The sequence below is a fragment of the Oncorhynchus clarkii genome, chromosome 22 (genome assembly GCF_045791955.1).
Source record: "Oncorhynchus clarkii lewisi isolate Uvic-CL-2024 chromosome 22, UVic_Ocla_1.0, whole genome shotgun sequence".
Classification (NCBI taxonomy): domain Eukaryota; kingdom Metazoa; phylum Chordata; class Actinopteri; order Salmoniformes; family Salmonidae; genus Oncorhynchus; species Oncorhynchus clarkii.
In genome coordinates this window covers 3,345,270-3,369,732 of record NC_092168.1, presented here as the reverse complement: position 1 = coordinate 3,369,732, position 24,463 = coordinate 3,345,270, and the positions used below count along the sequence as shown (strand labels likewise).

Below are 24,463 nucleotides of genomic sequence, written 5' to 3'. Positions count from 1 at the left end.
TCTCCATGAATGTGTGTGTGTGCGTGTGTGTGTGTGTTTGTGTGTGTGTGTGTGTGTGTGTGTGGTGTGTGTGTGTGTGTGTGTGTGTGTGTGTGTGTGTGCGTGGCCCGTCACTACACAGGAAACCCAGTACTCAGAACCCTGATTCTCTCACCCTCGCTCTCCCTTTCTCTCGCTATGATATAGTGTCATCATTAAAATGCACTAATGCCATATCATACCATAATGCCTCCAAAGCCGATCAAAACACATTATTAACATTCTGTAAATGTGTGATAAAGCTAACCGTCTTTAGGAAAAGCTGTTGTCTACCAATTTCTGCCAGAGTCAACCTAGTATTTAATCAAAAGTGAGGCATTTATATCAGATTCATCTAATTTCTAATCAACTGTTACTGTACTGTCAGGCAAAGCAGTCAATAGCCTGTTTATACAGTACGCATCTGTCATATCCCAGCTTTCATCTTTGGTTTATTGGATTCTGAAAACTGAGTCCAACTCATGCTTCTCTGGGTTGGAGACGAATGTTGACAGCCCCTGTGTCTTTGTGTGTGGGTGTGTCCGTGGGTGTAGGTGTGCGTGTGTTTGCGTGCCAGCGATATGTGTGTGTGTTTGCGTGCCAGCGTGCGCGTGTGCTGCAGCTTTTTTCCTTTCCTTTGTGTCTTTGCGTCTTTGAAACCCATTTGAGAGGACTTTGTCAGCTTGTTAGAGGTAGCAGACGGCTTTCCCCTGACGAGAGATGACTGGCCAATCTAACTGGGATCTCAGTCTCTTGACACCAATATGACCCCAATTTACAGATCAACACCACAGCACTGGGAAGTGGCTGGTTGGATAAATACACACAGGCTTTGAACTTAGGAAGCAAGGCTGTTTGAAAGCCATTGATCCAGGTCTAGGCTTTGTGTGTGTGTGTGTGTGTGTGTGTGTGTGTGTGTGTGTGTGTGTGTGTGTGTGTGTGTGTGTGTGTGTGTGTGTGTGTGTGTGTGTGTGTGTGTGTGTGTGTGTGTGTTTGTGTTTGTGTTTGTGTGTGTGTGTTTGTGTGTGTGTGTGTGTGCCAGAAGTCCTCACAAGGATAATTAAACAAGGAACATTCGGTTAACTGGGGAACTTTTTCCAGTCCCAAAGGAAAAATGCTATTTTAGTCTTAGGCGTTAGGTTTAGGATTAGGGTTACAATTAAGGTTAGGGTTAGAAGTGACGGTTAGGTTAATTTTTAGGGTTCGGATTTAGGGTTTAGATTTAGGGTTAGGGGTTAGGGACAATTGGATTTTGTATGGGAATAAGTTATTTGGTCCCCACAAGGATAGCAATACAAAACTGTGTGTGTGGCTAGAATAACAGTGTGCAGACCATTAAGGATCCAGTATGTTTTCATATAATGACGGTCATTGTGAACATGAAAAGAGACAGAGTGCCTAATGAGCACGTTCAGTCTACTTTCGACAAACCGACTAGAAAAGTTAACCGTTAGACCTAGATTTCTGTATGTCACATTTTCTGTGGCCATCCGAGTGCTGTCTAGTGACAATATGCGTCACTTGTAGAGTTTGCTTTCAAAAACAATACTAGCAAGCCAATTGAGGCAAAGCTAGTGTGAATACATCAGAATCCCAGTGCAGGACTATTTTCTTTGAGAACCCTGAATCAGTTGTGGTTTCCCCATCCCTCAGTGTTGTTGTCCAGCTGTGATGCGCCTTCAATTGACCTTTGGCCTTTGAAATGTAAACCTGGTGGAGAGGGGGGGTCTACTTTGGAGCTTGGCAGGTGGCCTAGTGGTTAAGGGTGTTGTGCCAGTAACCGAAAGGTTGCTGGTTTGAATCCCCAAGCCAACTAAGTGAACAAGATGTTGATGTGCCCTTGAGCAAGGCACTTAACCCTAATTGCTCCTGAAAGTCACTCTGGTTAAGAGTGTCTGCTAAATGACTGAGATGTGTCTGTTCCTCTCTGCTGAATCATTAATTAGCCATGTCCTCAATCAGCTGTGTCATCCACAACTAGACACTGGAATAAGAAAAGAAAATACAATTAAAATTAAAGAAAGGAAATTAAACAAGGGAAGAAATATGTGGAATCCGTTGTAATGTACAGATGCTGCACAATCAAATTCATAATAGACTTTTCTCCATTTGGTTTTGACTGATCAAGTTCTAGTAAAGAGATCATGCACTAAACTAGAGCATGCAGTTATCAGAAACAGTTTAAATGAATTTCCATGAATTGAATTGGGACTGTAAAATTCTCTTGGTGAAATTGTACTTTCGACTGCGTATTTGTATGTTTTTTTCAAAGTGTATTTGGCCTGGTTCGTCCCAATGAGATTGCTATGTCTTTTGCTCGGGAGACTACTTTTTTTTCTCTCTGGTTGCTCTGGAGCTGCAGTGAAGTGTCTGTTTGTGTGAGTGGAAGTGCAGTGAGGTGGAAGTTAAGGAGATAGAATGAGAGAGCAACTGAATGTGATGCACAGCGTTGAGGGTATAATACAAAATCAAGAGAATGTTAGGGGGGAGAGATACATAATTAGAATGGTATCATAGTACATCAATTGAAATCTAAACTCAGTCTGTATTTGGTTGAGAGGGGAAATACTTGAGACTGAGCATCCGCGTGTGTATATCCGAGTGTGTGTTTACGTGTGTGACTGTGTGTGTGTGTGTGTGTGTGTGTGTGTGTGTGTGTGTGTGTGTGTGTGTGTGTGTGTGTGTGTGTGTGTGTGTGTGTGCATGTAGTTTGAGGATGGTGTTAAAAATCGAAACATTTCAAAGGTCAGTGCCCTCGGGATGCTATATTGAAAGCTTAAGTGCTTCAGATCGCCAAGCACTTTAAAAGCATCAGTACTTTTTTCATCCACTCTCAAAAATAGATATCCTCCATGATGGATGTAGAGAGAGAGAGAGGGGGGGGGGGGCTTTCTGGATACCACATTCACTCACAGTAAAGAAGGCATCACTCTGGCAGTACAAAACATCAACTATATATTCAGGCAAACGGCAAAAGAAGCACAATTGAAATTGATTAAAAAAACAAATAAAAAAAAGACCACAGATGACAACTGGTTTGATGCAGATTGTAAAATTATAAGGAATAAACTTAGAACACTATCCAACCAAAAGCACAGAGACCCAAATAATGGTGAATTACGCCTTCATTACTGTGAGACTTTAAAACTCTATAAACGTACCCTCAGAACCAAAAAAACACAGTACAACAGCAAGCAGCTGACACTAATTGAGGAGTCCATAAACACACACAACTCCTGGCAAAATTGGAAAAAACTTTAAAAAATCTAAACGAGGCATTAGCGATACAAAATGGTGACATATGGACAACCCATTTTAAAACACTCTACAACACTGTTCAAATTGACACAAACGCAGAACAACGCCAAATTCATGAGAAGTTGAGTGGATTAGAAAAATCTATAAAGGACAATCAAAATCCACTGGACTCCCCAATTACTGAACAGGAGCTCTATAAGAAACTTCAGGCTCTCACTTTTAAAAAGGCATGTCGGACCTGATGGCATCCTAAATGAGATGCTCAAACTCACTAGTGCAAAATTTAAATTGGCTATATTAAAACTGTTTAATTTGATCCTGAGTGTTGGTTATTTCCCTGGAATCAAGGACTCATAACCCGAATCTTGAAGAACGGAGACAAATTTGACCCTAACAATTACAGTGAGAGAGAGTGAGAGAGAGAGAGAGAAATAGGGAGCGGGAGAGAGAGAGAGAGGGGGAGAGAGAGAGAGAGAGAGGGAGAGAGAGAGAGTGAAAGAGAGAGGGAGAGACAGAGAGAGAGAGAGCAGACAGATAAAAATGAGTGAGTGTTAGTAGAAACAAATATACTGTACACTGAGTGTACAAAACATGAATATACTAATATTGCATTGCATACCCTTTTGTCCTCAGAACAGCCTCAATTCGTCGTTACATGAACTTTACAAGGGGTCAAAAGCATTCCAAAGGGATGCTGGCCCATGTTGACTCCAATTCTTCCAACAGTTATGTCAAGTTGGCTGGATGTCCTTTCGGTGGTGGACGATGCTTGATACACCTGGGTAACTGTTGAGTGTGAAAAACCCAGCAGTGTTGCAGTTCTTGACACACTCACACCGTGGCACCTGGCACCTACTACCATACCTCGTTCAAACGCACTTACTGTAAATCTTTTGTCTGCCCATTCACCCTCTGATGGCACACATACGTAGCACACATACACAATCCATGCCTCAATTGTCCCAAAGTTAAAAAATCCTTCTTTAACCTGTTTCCTCCCCTTCATCTACACTGATTGAAGTGGATTTAACAGGTGACATCAATAAGGGATCATAGCTTTCAGCTCGAGTCACCTGGATTCACCTGTCATGGAAAGAGCAAGTACACTCAGTGTATGTGACCCTTTTGTACTTTCAGCCAAAGATAATCAGGACACTGCTTTATTATCCACAATACTCTTAGAACACTAGTTTTCAGTAGTGTCTAGTTTTACTGTCTTTTTGACCACTCTCAATGAAGTGAAGTTGATGTCTCCCTTTGCTGCAGTGCTATTCGTCTTTCTCACTCATTATCTTATTCAGATAAAAGATGACAAGTTTTTTTTTTTTTATATACAAAATATTTCCCTCTCCCCTCAAATTGTCACATTTGTCTGAATGTGAAATGTGGTCGAAGGAACTGAAATCAGTTTGGTATCCAGTGCAATTTATGCTTCAGTTATATTGGAGATATAAACATATTCTGCTGTAATATTCAGACAATTTCCCCAGCTTCAGCTTCAAAGAACTTCTCAAGGTTTCAAGACAGAACTATGTTACAGACATCATTAGCCTTGTTAGAAACATGTTTGTTTATGAAGGCTGCCATGTTAGCACTTCAAATAGAGAAGAGTGAAACTTTTCACGTAAGAATTGTACTGGGGATTCTTCATCAAGGGTAATACCATGTTGACGTCCTTATCAATAGTTGTGGTCTGCCTCATCTGTGGTAATAGGTCCAGTGACACTTATAAACTACTTATCAAATTAAACTAGTTATGTGTTGTAAAATTCTTCATGATTAATATGATTAGAGTTTATATATACAAGTGTTCTGTAAAATAAATAAACGGACGTAATATATTTTGTGATTTACAATCAAGTCAGATAATTAAGGCTATTTGATAATGGTTTAAAAACTGTTCACTCCTACTCAAACAGTGTTACCATAGGAGGATTTGATAAGTTATGATCTAGCTAGAATGGCATTAGAACGGGTTTGGAACGGGACTTGGAATGTGCTTGGAATCATCCAGGGTTCTCCAGCTGGCTCCAGATCCAAGGATTAGTGGATATTGGCTGTCAAAACAACAGCTTTCGCCAAGTCAAGAAATGTATTACTTGATAATCACTCTGTGATTGGGTCAGCCACCTGTGGGCTTGATAGGACTGGAGAGTGGCCAGGGGATGGACCGAATATCACACACATGCACGTACACACGCACGCATGAAAGCATGCACACACACACACACACACACACTTAAATACACACACTGGACTAGACTGGGACTGCAGTTCACCTTTGAAACAATTTGCTTCGTCCGTTCGTCTGACTGCAAAATGCTTTAAACCCCCATGCAATCTTTTTCATTTTAAATCACCGCATGTCTAATAAATCACTGTGTGTGTTTATTTAGGAAAATAACTCCAACGTATATTTGTATTTCCCTGAGCCTCCTTTGGCCATTGAAATGCGCAGTCTGATCGTGTGGGCATTAGGATACAAATGTGAAGATGTTTACACACCCAGCCCTGATTAGCTGATCGGCTGGTCTAGAGCCCATCCCCTTTTTTGATATATCATTGTTGTAATTTGTTATGTGAATGTCCACCTTCCCTGTCAGGGGATAAAATTATTATTTGATATTATTAATGATGATATAGCAAATTAAGATGGAAGATGTATTTTTGATGACAAAACATAGTAGCCTACACACCTGTGTAAGTTTCCTCACTTTCAGGGTCCCATTCCAGCTCCAACTGACAGGTTGGATACCATGTGCCTTTTTAAAAAAAAATAAAAAATACAAAAATTAGAGGTAGGTCATCAGAAGATGCAGACAGGTCCCAGAACAGCATGGCAGACCATCCTGGACTATACCCCATCTGCCTCGACATCTATTCATAGCAGAACGGCATGATTAACTACAGGCCTCTGCGTCTCAGAGACCTGACACAGTCAGTATTACTTACTGTGTTAGGCCTCTGAGACCATGAGGCCCATGGTATAATCTTCAGCAAACGTTTTTGACTAAACACTCTTGAAGTACATTTTGGAATGGTGTCTGTTGTTGAAAGTACATAAACAATGCTGCAATGCAAGGTTGTTGTCATTCTTTATAAATGACCTTGGCAGTTATTTACATAACCAAACAAGGTTATAATAAAAGTTGTGGTTTTATTTACACTGTAATCACCAATTCTCTCTAATGCTGACATTGCTATACACAGCTACTCAACTATAATTTCATCCCCTGACATGAAAGGTGTCATAACAAATGTTTTTGGCAACCTAATCAAAAGCCAATGTTTACTTTTTATTTGGAGCTATGACAGTCTATTACAAATCAGTCTGACAGTACTTTGACAGTGACCATATTAAGTATGGTTTGAAATGACTGACATGATTCAGAAAGGTATTGGTAAGATCACCAGGCAATAATTGTGTCTGCTCTTCTGTGGAGAAAAAAACATAATCATTACTTTACATTATCTGGTGCTTTTCCCCCCAGTTTGACTGTGCCTAGTCCTGTCCACTCTGTTCTCACGAGTCCCGCGAAGCTTGTGAGCATCGTAAAGGGAAACAGATTTGTTTTCCTGAGAGTCTTAGCTTTCAGGAATCGTGTCATGATAGCTCCTAGCTCCGACTGTTCAAAGGTTAGAGCGACATTTGCAGGGGAAAATCAGATCGGAGGTTCCTCGCGTAACCGTCGTTCTATGAACTAAGCAATACATTTTTATTTTATTCAAAGATTCTGTCGCAACCCCATTTTCAAATCAGGCGACCCCACATGCGACCCCTAGTTTGGGAAACACGGCGAGCATACACTATTTCCCTAGGTTGCAAATCCAGCTAGCTAGGTAGCTACCTACCAGCTAGCTGAATCCCAGAGGTAAGGGAAAAGTGTATGCTGGAACATTGTCGCAGGAGGCAGAGTTTGGTTTCCCTTTAAGAGTGGTCCAGTTGGTAGAGCACAGTGCTCGCAACACTAGGGTTGTGGGTTAGATTCCCATGGGGGACCAGAACAAAAAAATTGTTAATTAAGTCTGCTAAATGACTAAAATGTCAAATTTGGACATTTACTTTATTATGTACAGGTAGCTACTATGGAAATGTAAACGTCAAGTCAGTATCTAGTTATCCTAGTTGCGATCGAATGAGGAATGAGGTGGGTAGATAACTAAGTGTGTCATTGCAGTGTAACCGATATGAAATGGCTAGCTAGTTAGCGGTGGTGCGCGCTAATAGCGTTTCAATCGGGTGACGTCACTCGCTCTGAGACCTTGAAGTAGTTGTTCCCCTTGCTCTGCAAGGGCCGCGGCTTTTGTGGCGCGATGGGTAACGATGCTTCGAGGGTGGCTGTTGTTGATGTGTGCAGAGGGTCCCTGGGTCGGGGCGAGGGGACGGACGAAAGCTAAACTGTTACAGTAGCAAAGTATTTATAAACTACAAATCAGGTCTCTTATATGTTTTGTTCATTTTTGTTCTATGATCTATACAATAGACTATAACTGATTTTGTCCCAATAGGCCTGTCATATTCCCACATTATTTTGCCTAAATACCTTTAGCCCTACCTATAGAAACATTTAAAAACAACTTTGCACCTTTGTCCAGATTAACAAGAGTAGCCACAAGGGTGTTTAGCATCATCCACAAGGGTGTTTAGTGTCATCCACAAGGGTGTTTAGCGTCATCCACAAGGGTGTTTAGCGTCATCCACAAGGGTGTTTAGCGTCATCCACAAGGGTGTTTAGCGTCATCCACAGTGGCTCTGCAAGTGTGGAGAGGACGTTCTCTGCTGCTGACCTGCTCTCCAGGCACCATGAAGCCACAGACTGGCCAAACTCGGATTTCTAAAAATGAATTCTAAAAATTCAATGTCACTAATAAGACATTTTTCATTTAATTTGTATTTAATTCTAAGTCACAGCCTATATGTGCAATTTTAAGGCTATAATTATTGAAACAATGTTGTTTAAATGCTATGCGTATTCTATCCCTACCAGCTTATTGTGTCGCACTCCGAAATGCTTCACAATGTACTGATTTGTAGGCTATAGCCTTGAAGTAATATAATTAATATAGCCTAAATCATTCATATTCGTTCCTTCTTAGGCTCCCTGTCTGGCTCCTGATCTATTTAGAGTGTTAAATGCTGTTTAATATGACATGTTGAAATGGTGTTCAAATCCACATGGTTTGGTTTCAATACTTCAAAACCAAATGGGAGGTCCAGGTAGTCACAACAATAGATGGGTGTTGGTTAAGATGTGGAGCTAATTTGAAGTTTATTTTTCCTGTGAGTGCAGTGGGGTTTTAGCGGAGCAGTTGGAAAGGACATGGAGCACCGGAGCTTGCACACTGTTCCAAGAGCTCAACTCAGCTCACATGCTCTGGAACTAGCACACACAATCATACACGCTTGCACACACACACACACACTCTCCCTCTCTCTCACTATACATACAGTATACATTTCATTAATACATACCATTTTCATACAGTCTTCACATATCCTTGCCCTCATTTCAACTCATTCTCTGGTGTCTCTTTACGTTTATGCCCCGTCTCCTCTCCTCTCCTCTCCTCTCCTCTCCTCTCCTCTCCTCTCCTCTCCTCTCCTCTCCTCTCCTCTCCTCGGTAATCAGTCAGGTTCAGTGAAGCCCCTTCATCTGCACCCACCATTGACACGACTTTTAAACACATGAGAACAGGTTGGCGTTGCAAATGCAGCGTTTTGGAAGATGACCTTTTTCCATGGATTAATAGGCTTTATGCTGGCAGCATTAATAAACCATTTCTTCGTTTCCTCTCTCTCTGTGGTAGTGAGCGAACGCTCTGCATATTAATGCTGGTCCATTCCTTCTACCGGTCCCCTCTCCCCTACACTTACTCTACACCAGCTGTCCCCATAAGAGAACCTTTTGAGGAACCCTTTTTTGGTTCCTGGTAGAACCCTTTTGGTTTCTATGTAGAACCCTTTTTACAGAGGGTTCTACATGGAACCCATAAAGGGTTTTTACCAGGAAACAAAACAGTCATGGACTGTTCTCTCTGCTACTGCTTGGCAAGTGGTACCAATGCACCAAGTCTGGAACCAAAAAGACCCTGAACATCTTTTACCCCCAAACCATAAGGCAGCTAAAGAGTTAACCAAGTAGCTGCCTGGACTATCTGCATAGTTTTCTAAAATGGCCCCGGAAGAAATGGCAGCAGTTTTACGGGTGCCCAGACAATTGTGCTACTATGTGGGGTTTTTTTTGCATTATTTTTAACTTAATTTGTACATAATGTTTCTACAACCGTATCTTACGGCAAAAAAAGAGCTTCACTTGAACCATATCTACATGTACATACTACCTCAATCAGCCTGACTAACCGGTGCCTGTATGTAGCCTCGCTACTTTTATAGCCTCGCTACTGTATACAGCCTTTTTAGGGTTGTTTTATTTCTTTACCTACCTATTGTTCACCTAATACCTTTTTTTGCACTATTGGTTGGAGCCTGTAAGTAAGCATTTCACTGTAAGGCCTACACATGTTGTATTCAGCACATCTTTGATTTGATTTGACCCTTTTTGCACAAACTCTTTTGACTCACATAGCTGCTGCTACTGTGTGTTATCTATCCTTTTGCCTAGTCACTTTACCCCTACCTATATGTACATACAGTATCTACCACAATTGCCTTGTACCCCTGCACATCAACTCAGTACTGGTACTCTGTGTATATAGCGTGCCTTCAGAAAGTATTCACACCCCTTGACTTTTTCCACATTTTGTTGTGTTATAGCCAGAATTTAAAATTGATTATTCAAAATTAGATTTTGTGTCACACACAATGCTCCATAATGTCAAAGTGGAATTATGTTCTTAGAATTTTTTACAATTGAATTACAAATGAAAAGATGAAGTGTCTTTAGCCAATAGGTATTCAACCCTTTTTTTTATATATCCGAAACGTACAACATACTTGCAGTGAAGCCGCTCAACAACTACATCATACCAGTCATCCAACAGACTCCCATTCAGAGCCACACACACAAGCATCCAGGGTCAATGCCCTGCTCAAGGGCACGTTGACAGATCCACCACCAGGCCAAAAAACGTGAACCCGAACCCTCCAAGATCCCCCCACAGTTCCCCAATAGCTGTCCCTCAACCATTTGAGACCCCTTCCACAACCCCCCCCCCCCAGAATAATTTTTTTAATAAAAAAATACAATTAATTCCATTCCCCACCCCAAGAAAATGCAGACAGGAGAAAACAGCAAACAAAAATTACATTAAAAAATTACATTAAATTAAATCAAAGGACATCAAGGACACCTAAAATCATAACAGCAATGCCAACTGTATATATTTGTGTGCATGTCTGGCACTATTACATGTATGTGTGTGTTCTTGTACGCGTTTATTTGAATGAGAGTGTGTGTATATGCATGCGTACAAATCCACAGATTGTGAGTTGAAGATCAATCATTTTACTAAGAGTATTAGTATATTAGTAATTGACTGACCCGTTCTCTCCAGAATTCCTAACAGTACTATTTCTAGAGTCAATTTTAGATCTATGCTATGCATTTTCAGCCATTCCTGAACCTGAGACCAGAAACAGGCTACCTGAGGTCAATACCAAAATAAAAGGTCTATTGATTCTGTATCCTCACAACAAAATATGCAAAGCTTTGATGATTTTATGCACCGAATATTCACCATTTTGTTGGTGGCAAGAATTCTATATAATAATTTTAGCTGAAAAGCACGAAGTCTTGAATCTTGCGTTGTTTAATATATCAACTCATACATCATGTACCATGGAATCGGTACATTAAAAATCTATTCCCAACTATTTTGCAATCTGTATGGCACAGTTGTCAACATCCTGGTCCTCAAATGAAACTGGTATACGGTCTTATTTATGCTATTTTTATACTTCCGCCAGTTTTGATCCTTTATATTGGGCGGACAGACCAGTTCCCTACCTCCTCCCGCTGCCACCTGCCTCCTCCATTTTTGGGGTAATGCTGTAATCAATTGGTTGAACTCCTAGATTGAGCAGACCTTTCCGTACAATTCTGATAACTCCATGAAGGACATAGCTCTATCATTCCAATTAATTAAATAATTAAATTAAATATAATTTAAGAACAAAATAGCATTTTCAAACATCTTTCCCATAAATACAGGTATTTTATCAACCAGCACATTTGAGTTCAGCCATAATATTTGTTGTTATCAAACTACAGTTTTGGCAAGTCGGTTAGGACTTCTACTTTGTGTATGACACAAGTACATTTTCCAACAATTATTTACAGACAGATTATTTCACTTATAATTCACTTTATCACAAATCCAATGGGTCAGAAGTAAAAAAATTCCAGAAAATTATGCCATGGCTGTAGAAGCTTTTGATAGGCTAATTGACAATATTCAAGTCAATTGGAGGTGTACCTGTGGATGTATTTCAAGGCCTACCTTCAAACTCAGTGCCTCTTTGCTTGACATCATGGGAAAATCAAAAGATATCAGCCAAGACCCCACAAGTCTGGTTCATCTCCACAAGTCTGGTTGTGTCTCCTTGAGATTAAAGTACTTTGGTGTTGGAAAAGTGCAAATCAATCCCAGAACAACAGCAAAGTACCAAAATCCACAGTAAAACGAGTCCTATATCAACATAACCTGAAAGGCATTCAGCAAGGAAGAAGCCACTACTCCAAAACCGTCATAAAAAAGCCACACTACGGTTTGCAACTGCACATGGGGACAAATATCGTACTTTTTGGAGAAATGTCCTCTGGTCTGATGAAACAAAAATAGAACTGTTTGGCCATAATGACCATCGTTATGTTTGGAGGAAAAAGGAGGAGGCTTGCAAACCAAAGATCACCATCCCAACCGTGAAGCACAGGGGTGGCAGCATCATGTTGTGGGGGTGCTTTGCTGCAAGAGGGACTGGTGCACTTCACAAAATAGATGGCATCATGAGGCAGGAAAATGACATGGATATATTGAAGCAACATCTCAAGACATCAGTCAGGAAGTTAAAGCTTGGTCGCAAATGGGTCTTCCAAATGGACAATGACCCCAAGCATACTTCCAAAGTTGTGGCAAAATGGCTTAAGGACAACAAAGTCAAGGTATTGGAGTGGCCATCACAAAGCCCTGACCTCATCCTATAGAAAATCTTTGGGCAGAACTGAAGCGTGTGCGAGCAAGGAGGTCTACAAACCTGACTCAGTTACACCAGCTATGTCAGGAGGAATGGACCAAAACTCACCCAACTTGTGGAAGCTTGTGGAAGGCTATCCGAAATGTTTGACCCAAGTTAAACAATTTCAAGGCAATGCTACCAAATACTAATTGAGTGTATGTAAACTTCTGACCCACTGGGAATGTGATGAAAGAAATAAAAGCTGAAATAAATCATTCTCTCTACTATTATTCTGACATTTCCCATTCTTAAAATAAAGTGGTGATCCTAACTGACCTAAAACAGGGAATTTTTACTAGGATTAAATGTCAGAAATTGTGAAAAACTGAGTTTAAATGTATTTAAACTTGTATGTATGTATGTAAACTTCCGACTTCAACTATATGTAAACTTGCTCCTTGTTTTCAATGCTGATTTGAATGTCATTAAGAAAACTGAGAAGTGTCAAAGATTTTTTTCTGCCAACATCCTTTCTGAATTTAATCCATAAAGTAATTATCTAGTTTTTCAAACGTGTGTGTAATCTGATTACAATATTTTTGCTTCTAACGTAAGGGATTACAGTTACCGTTTTTTTGTAATCCCTTACATGTAATGGAATACATGTTGTCCGTTACTCCCCATCCCTGCTTGTCGGTATGTTTGTAAATTAGCATTTGACTGTTAGTCTGCACCAGTTGCATACGAAGGATGTGACAAATACAATTTGATTTGGTTCTCCTACTGTATGGGAACAGCCTTTTTCTTCGTGCTTATTTATCTTTCTGTTTCTTTCTTTCCCTCTCTATATCTCCCCATTTTCTCTTTCACTCTTTCTCCCAACTCTCTATTTTTCTCTCTCGCTCTCTCTCTCTCTCTATATATATGACTCTCTTTCTCCCCCCCTCTCTCTCTCTCATTCATTCTGTGGTGAGTGGAGTGATTATGTTGGTCTGAGCGGTGCTGGCCCTCTGTCTGTGGCCAAGGTCAATTATGGCTGCCCATTTAGAGCGCTGCGAATCAGGGTGCCGGGGAGTCACTGATGTGGAGAGGCAGGCAGGAGGATTGAGAGGGGAGAAAAATCAACTGTTGTGTGCCTCAGAAATGATTCGATTTGCCGCGGGTGTAGAGGGGTGTGCCCCGACCTCATAACTCTCTGCCAATGTCACCCTTCTCTTTCTAAACATGATCTCAAATTCAGGTGGATCTCAGCTAGCATCATACGGTGTACCCCGTCGAGTACATGTATTTTCCCTGCTGAAGTTGTAGAATACTAGCCAAACAGTATTTGAGCTGTTAATTGGCCTTAGATAATTAATAGCAAATGTTTCATCTGTGCCATCATTGGCTGCCCCTAAAAAAAACTGCCACAGCCCACCTACCTTGGAATGAATTTTGAAATGTATCAAACCATAATCTGTATCTTTAACGTTTTGAAAGGGAATATGTCCAATGTTGATCACAGGAGACATTTAATGCATTTACCCCAAAAAAACGAATCTGTTTCACTTGCCTCCAGTGTGGGTCCCTCATGTTCCTATTTATGTTGTTATAGGGAATGACCACCACCGGTCCTTTTCTTTAAGAGCATATCACTATTCTGGAGAAAGCCCGTCTCTGTTGCCATAGCAACTGAGTGCAAAGGTATGTGCCATGTTCTGCCCCCCCACCACAAAAAAAATAGAAAACAGAAGAAAAAAAGAGAGAAGAGGAGAAGGGCCTGTCAAGGAAAGCACGGAGCCAGTAGCTGACAGTGTGGACCAGAGGTTGTCTCTCCTTAATAAAGTTTGTACGCTGCAGCTCAAAGTCAAGACAGCCCCTGACACAGACTCATCACCTCATGGCTCATTTACAGGTTGTGGAGGTGACATTTAGTAGAGCTTTCTATTACGCCCTCAGATATCGACCAAACCCACCAGACACAACCACACACACTGCAAGCAATAAACTGGGAGGGCGTGCCGTTTACACCTCTTCACCTGAAAAACAAGATGGATGTGCATGCCAACACCTTGACTGATGTATTAAATACCACAACAATTAAATTATATATTTCTGTATTTCTATGTCTCTATCCTCAACTTAATTTGTGAATTTGTCAGTCTTCTCCGAAGCAATTTGGCACCGACGTTTCATATTTATGAACACAATGTTATTATGGCCAGCTGAAGTGGACATCAATATTTTCTATCCAAGATTCAAAGAAGGCATCAGAAATGAGGAGAGTGACGATGGCTTAGTTTCAGACTGTGATTTTTAAGCATCCCCTCATGAATTGAATGAACATGTTTTAAAAACAGAAAAGAGGACGTATGTCTGTTTGGCTTTGTTCACTTTCCCATTACAATCATCTGGAAAAAAAAACTGACTGTGATGAACGGAAGACAACAGAGAAGCATTAAAAAGCTCTATTGAAGCTGGAGATTGAGATGCAATCAGCGCCCGAAGAGGAGTCGTTTGACTGCCTCGGAGTCATCTTCAAACCACTATGATTATCGGTGACTGACAGTGTTTGTACCCAAGAAAACGTCTCCCCCCCCACTCTCCCCAAGTCACTCAAATCTGGGAACCTAGTTATATGAAAGTATTTGCATCTCACTGACTTTGTTCTCGGGTGGTTGAAGAATCGTACGGTGTAAGTAATCAGCGCTCAGCTCAACATGGCCTCACAAGCGATCTCGTTGATTACAGTGACCAGTCAACCAACAACGAGCCTTACCTGACGAGGAAGATGTGTAATTAATAACCTAATTGAAGTGACTCTGGGAACCGTGAAGGTAAAAACCTATTTGGCTTTGTAATCGGCTCCGAGACATTAGTTTGGTTCTGAAAGCAACGCGTCAACACCGTTTTAAAAGACATGTTTTAAGGAGTGTATGGAATCTGGTCCAAAAAAAGAGACACTTGGAGTCAGTTGAGCATGTGAAACACCTGTTGCAAATGTGCTTATTGGTTGAATGGCACAGTCAAAAGTCACTGCTTCCTCTTGCATTCAGATCTGTTGTTTTGTTGTGTGGTACGGTACTCTCATATTGTCGTACTAATATAGATACGTACTGTTATGCTCCTTCCAATTGGTATCCCACCTCTTATAGGTATGAATATTATTTGACACTGCATAGGATGAAGCCATGGAGCTTTTACTCACACTATTGCAAAGTGGTCAAGTATTGTAAAAGGCTGTTAATTCTCAACAATTTACCTGACTAAACAAAATTAAGGGCTGATTCAATCCGTATTGTGGAAGATAAGCCCTATAAGCCCGATTGAAATTCAAAGCTAATTACAGATTGAGCCAACAAATGCAGCGTTTACCATAAATGCAGTCTCCACAAATGGGGCCACATTGCCTTTAAATGTAAATCATGCTATAGTGCTGATCTTCAGAGATATGGAATGAATCTAGGCCTAAATCAATACTCACTCCAATTAACTTCTACCTCAATCCATTATATTTTTGAAAAGCTGTGTAGCTGATCTGTCCTGAGTCCTGTCAGTACAGTACAGCGTGTTAAAGACTGTGCTTTCCCCCGATACCCCTGGAAACGGGAAGATGCGGGCACTGCCTCTCTGACATCTTGCACATGATAAGCGGTCCTTTGGAAGGAGACTGCTGACACGCCATGAATCTGAGGATGCGCGTCGCCAAATGAGGATGGAATCCTGCCTCATGTAATTCAGAGAGTATTTTTTTCATATTAAACATGCCTCCGAGCCCTGATTGCTTAGATCATAATCTCTTGAAGGGATAGTTCACCCAAATTACAAGATGACACATTGGTAAGCAGTCTATGGACAAGGTATGAAAGCAATCCATGCTTTGTGGTTATTTTCTTTGCAATGTTTCCAAATACTGTTTTAGCATTTGTGGCACGAATCCCATTCAAGTCATAGTACTGATATTAGCATTTGTGGCACGAATCCCATTCAAGTCATAGTACTGATATTAGCATTTGTCAGGCATCATAAAGTGTTTTGTTTTTGCACATGACCTGCCGTTGCCACAATAACCAGCCAAAAATGTAAAGGAAAAGTGACAGGAAATGAGCATTGCATCTATGTGCTACTTTAGAGGGAACCTAACGCAGCAGCCTTAAAATAAACGCCTGAAACTAGATCTCCTACATTCTGGTCTCGACGAGAAGGAAAAAAACTGTCGGAGGAGGTTATCTTCTTCTCTTCAACCACCAATCCAGTGAATGTGGAGGAGGAGTTAAGATGGAGCTGAAGTCTCTTGCTTGGGCTATGCGTTTTCAGGTTGTCTAACTAACATAAGTACCAGTGGAAAGCCCATCCAGAGAAAAAGCGCTTCACTCTCAGTTATTGCACCCACTGTGTGATTCCATTTGCGTCAATATGATTGGCAAGACAGTTTGGGCTGCAGAAACTCCTGTGTGGCACACAATGCTGTGCTGACTTCAGTGCGGCATCACAAACGTTCAATGCCAAATCAAACGCCAAAATTCATTCAAAAGCTACTGGCTGCGAATATTGTCCGGTCCCGACCCATGTTTTAACTCTCCTCGTCCGTGCCTGCGGGCCTTCGTTACGTTTTCAATGCCGTTCGAGAATCTTAGCAGATTATTACAGCATAGGTGTGACAACCTTTGCATGTTATCTTGCATATATGATTACATAAGAAGACATTTATGGTTACAGTTACCTCAAAATGTGTTACTAATTTTACGGTTGAATGTTACATTAGTTTGTAACATAGCCTTAACTTTAGGCTATTTGCTGTATTACAAAAGCAGTTTGTGCTCAGTCGGTAGTTGGCTAGCCTTGGCAATTCAAAATACACAGTTAGCTAGATAGCTAGTGCTAGTAAAATCATATATTGATTCGAACTGTTTCTAATACCGATGCTGACATTCATGCTTAGATGACCGCCGAATCGAACCACAGAGAACTCGAGAAACTAAGATGTATGTTTCAAAATTGAAGCCCACATACTGGTAGTTTCTAGCATTCACTCGTGAGACATTCAGAGATTTCATTATAGTTTAGTCAAAGTGTATTGTATAATTCACTGGTCAACATTACTCATTGAGTCAACTTCTCAACATTTTCTGACTAGTTGACTAAACCATGTTATCTCAACATTTTCTGACTAGTTGACTAAACCATGTTATCTCAACATTTTCTGACTAGTTGACTAAACCATGTTATCTCAACATTTTCTGACTAGTTAACTAAACCATGTTATCTCAACATTTTCTGACTAGTTGACTAAACCATGTTATCTCAACATTTTCTGACTAGTTGACTAAACCATGTTATCTCAACATTTTCTGACTAGTTGACTAAACCATGTTATCTCAACATTTTCTGACTAGTTGACTAAACCATGTTATCTCAACATTTTCTGACTAGTTGACTAAACCATGTTATCTCAACATTTTCTGACTAGTTGACTAAACCATGTTATCTCAACATTTTCTGACTAGTTGACTAAACCATGTTATCTCAACATTTTCTGACTAGTTGACTAAACCATGTTATCTCAACATTTTCTGACTAGTTGACTAAACCATGTTATCTCAACATTTTCTGACTAGTTGACCATGTTATCTCAACATTTTCTGACTAGTTGACCATGTTATCTCAACATTTTCTGACTAGTTGACCATGTTATCTCAACATTTTCTGACTAGTTGACCATGTTATCTCAACATTTTCTGACTAGTTGACTAAACCATGTTATCTCAACATTTTCTGACTAGTTGACTAAACCATGTTATCTCAACATTTTCTGACTAGTTGACTAAACCATGTTATCTCAACATTTTCTGACTAGTTGACCATGTTATCTCAACATTTTCTGACTAGTTGACCATGTTATCTCAACATTTTCTGACTAGTTGACTAAACCATGTTATCTCAACATTTTCTGACTAGTTGACTAAACCATGTTATCTCAACATTTTCTGACTAGTTGACTAAACCATGTTATCTCAACATTTTCTGACTAGTTGACTAAACCATGTTATCTCAACATTTTCTGACTAGTTGACTAAACCATGTTATCTCAACATTTTCTGACTAGTTGACTAAACCATGTTATCTCAACATTTTCTGACTAGTTGACTAAACCATGTTATCTCAACATTTTCTGACTAGTTGACTAAACCATTCAAAAACATTTTGAGTTGAATCGACTATTTTTCAGTTGAATTGACTTTGGAAAAATTAGCTGAAACAACTAAAAGGCTAAATAAGTTTTTACAGTGTAGGATGGAAGTGTAAACACAGCCTATGAGTCTTTTGTCCATTCCTCAGTGTTACAATCATGACACCAGGGATATACAGCACTAGCGCTACTAGCAGCTTTCGCTGACCAACTGAGCCGGTTAAGTTCCTCGGGTCTGTATGCAGTCAATGGAATCCCTCTGAGTGTTCAATTAAGGAGACTGGAAGCTCTCCCGATACAGCTACCAGCCTGTGCCTGCCTTACCTAATGCAATTTCCTCTGATTGAGCCAGTCATTAATAAGTCCCCCAAAGTGTCACTTAGTCGTCGTCATCGGCCCCGACTGGTTGTTAAGCCCTGACAAGAGCAATTTAACACAGTGCTAATAACCTGCTATTACTCGGTGATGGGATGCGTCGTCGGAACTACACACTCACCCCATAAATAATCCCCAGGGTGAAGCTGTGAGAGTTATGAGCAAACACCTAAACGGTGGAAAGACCACCTAATATTTATTAACTACATCAAGTCCCACTCATAAATGCCTAGCAAGAGGAAATAGCATGGAAGAAGATTAAACGTCAGAAAGAAATTGGGATTTGAGGGTCTCTTTTTGTGGCTCAGACCCGTTCAAATAATTTGCTGGATAGGTGTAAGCTAGTAGTGGGGTCTCTTACATTGACCAATCATGTCAGCGATAAATAAACTCTAAGGAATGGAGGGAGGGAGAGAGGGTACATTTTGGAATTATTCAAACAGGGTCTTTGTTTGGGTGTGCTGAATAGGCTTTAAGTGAACTTCTCCAACCAGAACTCCTTGAAGCATGACCAGGCGTTTATTAATACACCCCAATGAAAACCCTGATGTGGGGCAGATAATGTGGAAAGCTCTTTATTACCCTCATGTTCTCTTCAGTTTAATGAGATGGATGGGGGTAAAGCGGAGGGAGATGTGGTGTTCATTTGTCATTGACAAAAAGGGGTGTGTGAAAGATGATGAGGTCTTTGGATTAGCTACAAGGTTGTTTGCACAAAGTATTACAGATGTAACGAGTGTATTTTCATGACACTTTCTTGGGTGTTTGCTAGCACATCATACACACAGATATAATCCAGCTAGTGTAACAAATTGAGGCATCTAGGCATATAATGTAGAATGGCACCGGAGGAGATGGCTGCCGTTTTACGGGCTCCTAAACAATTGTTACACAATTCAGGAAACTAGTTGTATGTCAAAAGTCACAACTTCATAGGAGAGCCATTTGAATGTAAAAAAAGTTTTTACAAAATGCGTTTTTGGCAGAAATGCCTTCTCGAACATGTGAACTTTCATTTGCCTTAATAACAAACTTGTATGCTATCTGTAAATACGAATAAAATTGTTCAATTACTAGCCTTGTTGGTTAAACCACAGAAAAAGTGGCAACCTTCCCACTAGCCATGATTGGCTGAGATAATGAGAGGGCTGGACATGCCGAGAGAGGAGTTCGGATTGGTCTGCCACATTCAGGGCTTCTGAGTATTTCAGCTCGTCAGTCTGTGTTGGTAATCCTGCCGAACGTGGCTTTTTTTTAAAAAACGTATTGTGTAGTGGAGCTGCATAAAATTAGTCTTTGTGACTTCTGGATATGGCTACATGTTCAAACATTAATGATGTTCATATGCTTCATTGTTTTTTGCACAAAGGCTTTGTGTTTCAAATGACATCTTAATATATAGTACACTTCTCTTCCCAGAGCCATATGTGATAGTGAACCACATAGTAGTGAATAATATGGGGAATAGGGTGTTACCTTTACCTATGCTTCAAGACCCAAATGGAACATACATTATATTTCTTATAACAACAAGATACATCATGTTTTTAAGAACTTAACTTTTTAAAGTTTTATTGTACAAATTATAAATTACAATTGGGGATACAGGTGTGGAGAGGAGAGAGCTTTGGAAGGGTACCCAGCAAACTGGGAAAAATCCCATCAAATTTGCTAAGATTCCCATTAAGTTCTAGTTACGGTTTTGTCTAATAATTAGGACAACATCCCAAAAGCATTCAAATAATGTTTTTGATGAAAATGTTTTTCTTTTCGGGAAATGTTTTAAATTAAATATCCTTGGAATGTTCACCAAACATTCACTAAAATGTTGTGCACAGCTGTAACAACCACCGCAGAACATTTCCCAAACATTCTCATGAGGTTTCCAGGTAAGGAACAGACTAAATGTGTTCTGGGAATGTTCTTGCAAGACAAACTTTGTATAATGATAAACACAACTGGACCGTTTTTGAGTTATGAGAACAATGTAACGAATGTTCTGGCAACTTTCACAGAACCAATTTTGGTTTACTGGGTAAACTATGGGATTGAACCCGGTCACTGATGGGGAGTTAAACATGTATTGAGAGCGGGGACCATTACCACTTAGCCATGGCTCTGCCACATAGACATGATACTTAACCTGTCTTCTGTCTTTGCAGGAACTCTTTACGGCAGAATGCAAGTTCAAAGAGTCTGTGTTTGAGAACTATTATGTGATCTACTCGTCGATGCTGTACAGGCAACAGGAGTCAGGGAGAGCTTGGTTCCTGGGGCTCAACAAAGAGGGCCAAGCCATGAAGGGGAATCGAGTGAAGAAAACAAAACCAGCTGCTCACTTCCTGCCCAAGCCATTAGAAGGTATGCCAACACCACATTCTGAGTTTGATTTTTTCTTTTCGTTAGAAAATAACTGTTTCAGGGGAATTAGAGCAGTATAAGCAAGAGAGCAGCAAATATAGTTTTTGTTGTTTTGTGATGAGTGGCAATATATTGAACTGAAAAGTAGGGCATTTAAATCTGCTAGACTTCTTTCAAGGATAACCTTTGCAAAACATGTCTGTACCTTCTACTGTATATGAACCTTTCCTCCTGGCTGAAAGCTAGTAATTTACCAAAGTTTAACTTCTGTAATGTTGGTAACTAACAGGTAATCTATGGCAATCTATGGTAACTTTGGTAATTTTTATTTGAATTTTAAAAAATGCATTTATATATAGAATTATTACATATAAATAATATTTCATGCTGAAACCCTCATATTAAACAACAATGGTATTCACTAAGTTAATGGATTTTTATTTATGATAAAGTTTTATACTTTTGTCATTCTATTTCTTATTTTAAAATCATCTTATTTGATTATTTTATATAAACTGTAGTGTTGTGTCAGGTTGGCTAGATATTATTTTAGTGGAGGACCATTCTTGAAATACGCTGGAAACTGTTGAGCGTGAAAAACCCAGCAGTGTTGCAGTTCTTGACACCAACCGGTGCGCCTGGCCCGTTCAAAGGAACTCCTTGTTTTGTCTCAAAACAACAACAAAGAACTTCTTTAACCTGTCTCCTCAACTTCATCTACACTGATTGAAATGGATTTAACAAGTGACATCAATCATAGCTTTCACCTGGATTTACCTGGTCAGTCTATGCCTATATGGCATGTCATGTCCATAATGCTTTGCACACTCAGTGTATTTTACACGTGACGAGGTCACACAGAGGACCAGAGATAATTACAGACACCTGTGATAATCCGAAGTACCCAAAAAGGCGAAAGTTACAAACATTCTGGTAGTTTGCTGGTAAACTTCAAAAGTTTCCAGTAATATACCCTCCCTTTGCAACCCTACTACTTATTGTTGGTACCAAGTTTATGCCTCATGTCAGAGGTGTCAAACTTATTAAATGTATGGGCTACCGATGAGGCAGGGTTTATGTATATATCACCAGAATCTTAGACAAGACATTCACATGTAAGCCATCACATGCCTGCAGGTTCACAATAGCACATTGCATCCTCCACACCCCTCGGAATGACCATCCCACACCTACACCCCTGTCACGGTAGTGTCTTACGAGGGAACAAGTCTATCTTTACTGTTAATCCCACCCCGAGTAACCACCCACGGCTACACTGAAGGATGGTTATCTTCCCCTTGACGTATCATTTATATTTCTCATTCCCATCCATAATTCACAGGTTGGCATGTAGCACAGAGGGGAAGGGACAAGCCCTGTCTTTGTGGCCATGAAATGTTGATGCTTTATGGTGCGTCTACACTCTCCTCCCCTCCCTGGCAGATTTGTGTCCATTATTTAAACATGGAAGCCTCTAGGAACCTGTACTGCACTGTCGTGACAGTGACACAGCTGCAGTGCAGGGAGCGTAAAGTGCAGGATCATTTGTGAGGTTCCCACTGCTCATTTTGCATAAAGGCTTTTGGCCAGATTCAGACTGGGGTCTGTAGAAAGGAGAGGAAGATATATACATGTTTTTAATTGAACCTTTACTTAACTACGGCAGCAGTCACAGGCTAAATAATGTGTTAGACACTTTTTTTGGTCTTTTTCGCCCCCTTTTTGCCCCTTTTGGTGTGGTCTGGAATGGTTTCCAGAAACAAATAGAAGCCTCTGCATCAACAAGACTTCAAACGGATTAAATCATTCATGCTAGCAGTCATTGGTGAAAAAGGAGCCATGTGGTTAGTTTTACAAGTTATTGGACTGAAAAGAGGAGAAATAAGACTTATTTTGCTCTGGATTTGACTAAATCTTCCCCCTCTCCTCCATTCTCTCCCTTTCTTTATTTTCTCTCTATTTTCTTACCCTCTCTATCTCTCTCTCTCTACCCGCTTCCTCTTTTTCCCTCTCACCCTTCCTTGCCTCCTTATCTCCTCCCTTCTCTTTATTATCTCTCTCCCTCACAGTTGCTATGTACAGAGAGCCATCGTTGCATGATGTAGGAGAGACCAAAGCGCCCAAAACAGCCGTTCCTCCCAGTAAAAGCACAACCGAGCCCCCAGTGATGAATGGAGGCAAACCAGTCAGCAAGCCTACTACTACTACTACTACTGCTACTGCTGCTAAGCCCCCCACATAGCCACAATTCACCTGGTGTGTGTGTGTGTGTGTGTGTGTGTGTGTGTGTGTGTGTGTGTGTGTGTGTGTGTGTGTGTGTGTGTGTGTGTGTGTGTGTGTGTGTGTGTGTGTGTGTGTGTGTGTGTGTGTACATGATGGAGGGAGGGATGTACATGATGGAGTCAGGGATTTTCCCTACCAGACTCCAAACCTGCACCCTCTTTCTTCTGTGGATTAGTTCCAGGCAATCTCTCGGTCCTTCCTTTCTTCTCCTCTCTCTCTTTCTTTCTCTTTAACTTATCAATGGGGGATCGATGCAGAAGGGTGGTCGCCTCCGCCCCCACCCCCCAAAACAGAAGGAAGAGTGACTCTGACAATGGAATCCGTAAAAATGATGTGTGTTTCACGGCCACATGTGATACCTTGCTTGCTGACGGTAACCCAAGACCACCCCCCTCTACATATATGCCCTGTTGCAACAGTGTGTGTGATTAAGATCTATTTTCTATACCACAGTGCACCAGCTATGTTCTGGGGTAGATACTTTACACACATAGTAAAAAAGAAAATGGACTGCTATCTTCTACTTTTTACAAGTATATTCCTGTCTCTTTCTCTTTCTATTCTCACATTTTTCTCTTTGTTGAGTAACTTAGAAAAAAGTACATTTTGCAGGGGCAGTGTGTGGTTTTGTAATACACACATTCATGCCGATGTATACTCAACACACACAGACACATTGACACTGAAATACACTCTTCTTCCCATACACAACACATACACACACAAGAAATAAGATGCCATAAGGTTCCAGGGACTCATTTAGGAAGTCTGGTGTTAGGGAAGCACTACAGATACGCACGCATGCACGCACGCACGCACACACGCACGCACACACACACACACACACACACACACACACACAG

The 24,463-nt window shown here is 40.6% G+C and overlaps 1 protein-coding gene across 1 annotated transcript in view; it reads left to right on the top strand.

The window, feature by feature from the left end:
- Positions 1-23,559, top strand: part of LOC139381024 (fibroblast growth factor 14) — a 93,104-nt gene extending 69,545 nt beyond the window's left edge. The window contains exons 4-5 of the mRNA XM_071124261.1: positions 21,119-21,317; positions 23,387-23,559. Coding sequence (XP_070980362.1) covers positions 21,119-21,317; positions 23,387-23,559 — 372 coding nt within the window. The remainder of the gene's footprint in view (positions 1-21,118; positions 21,318-23,386) is intronic.
- Positions 23,560-24,463: the final 904 nt, after the last annotated feature.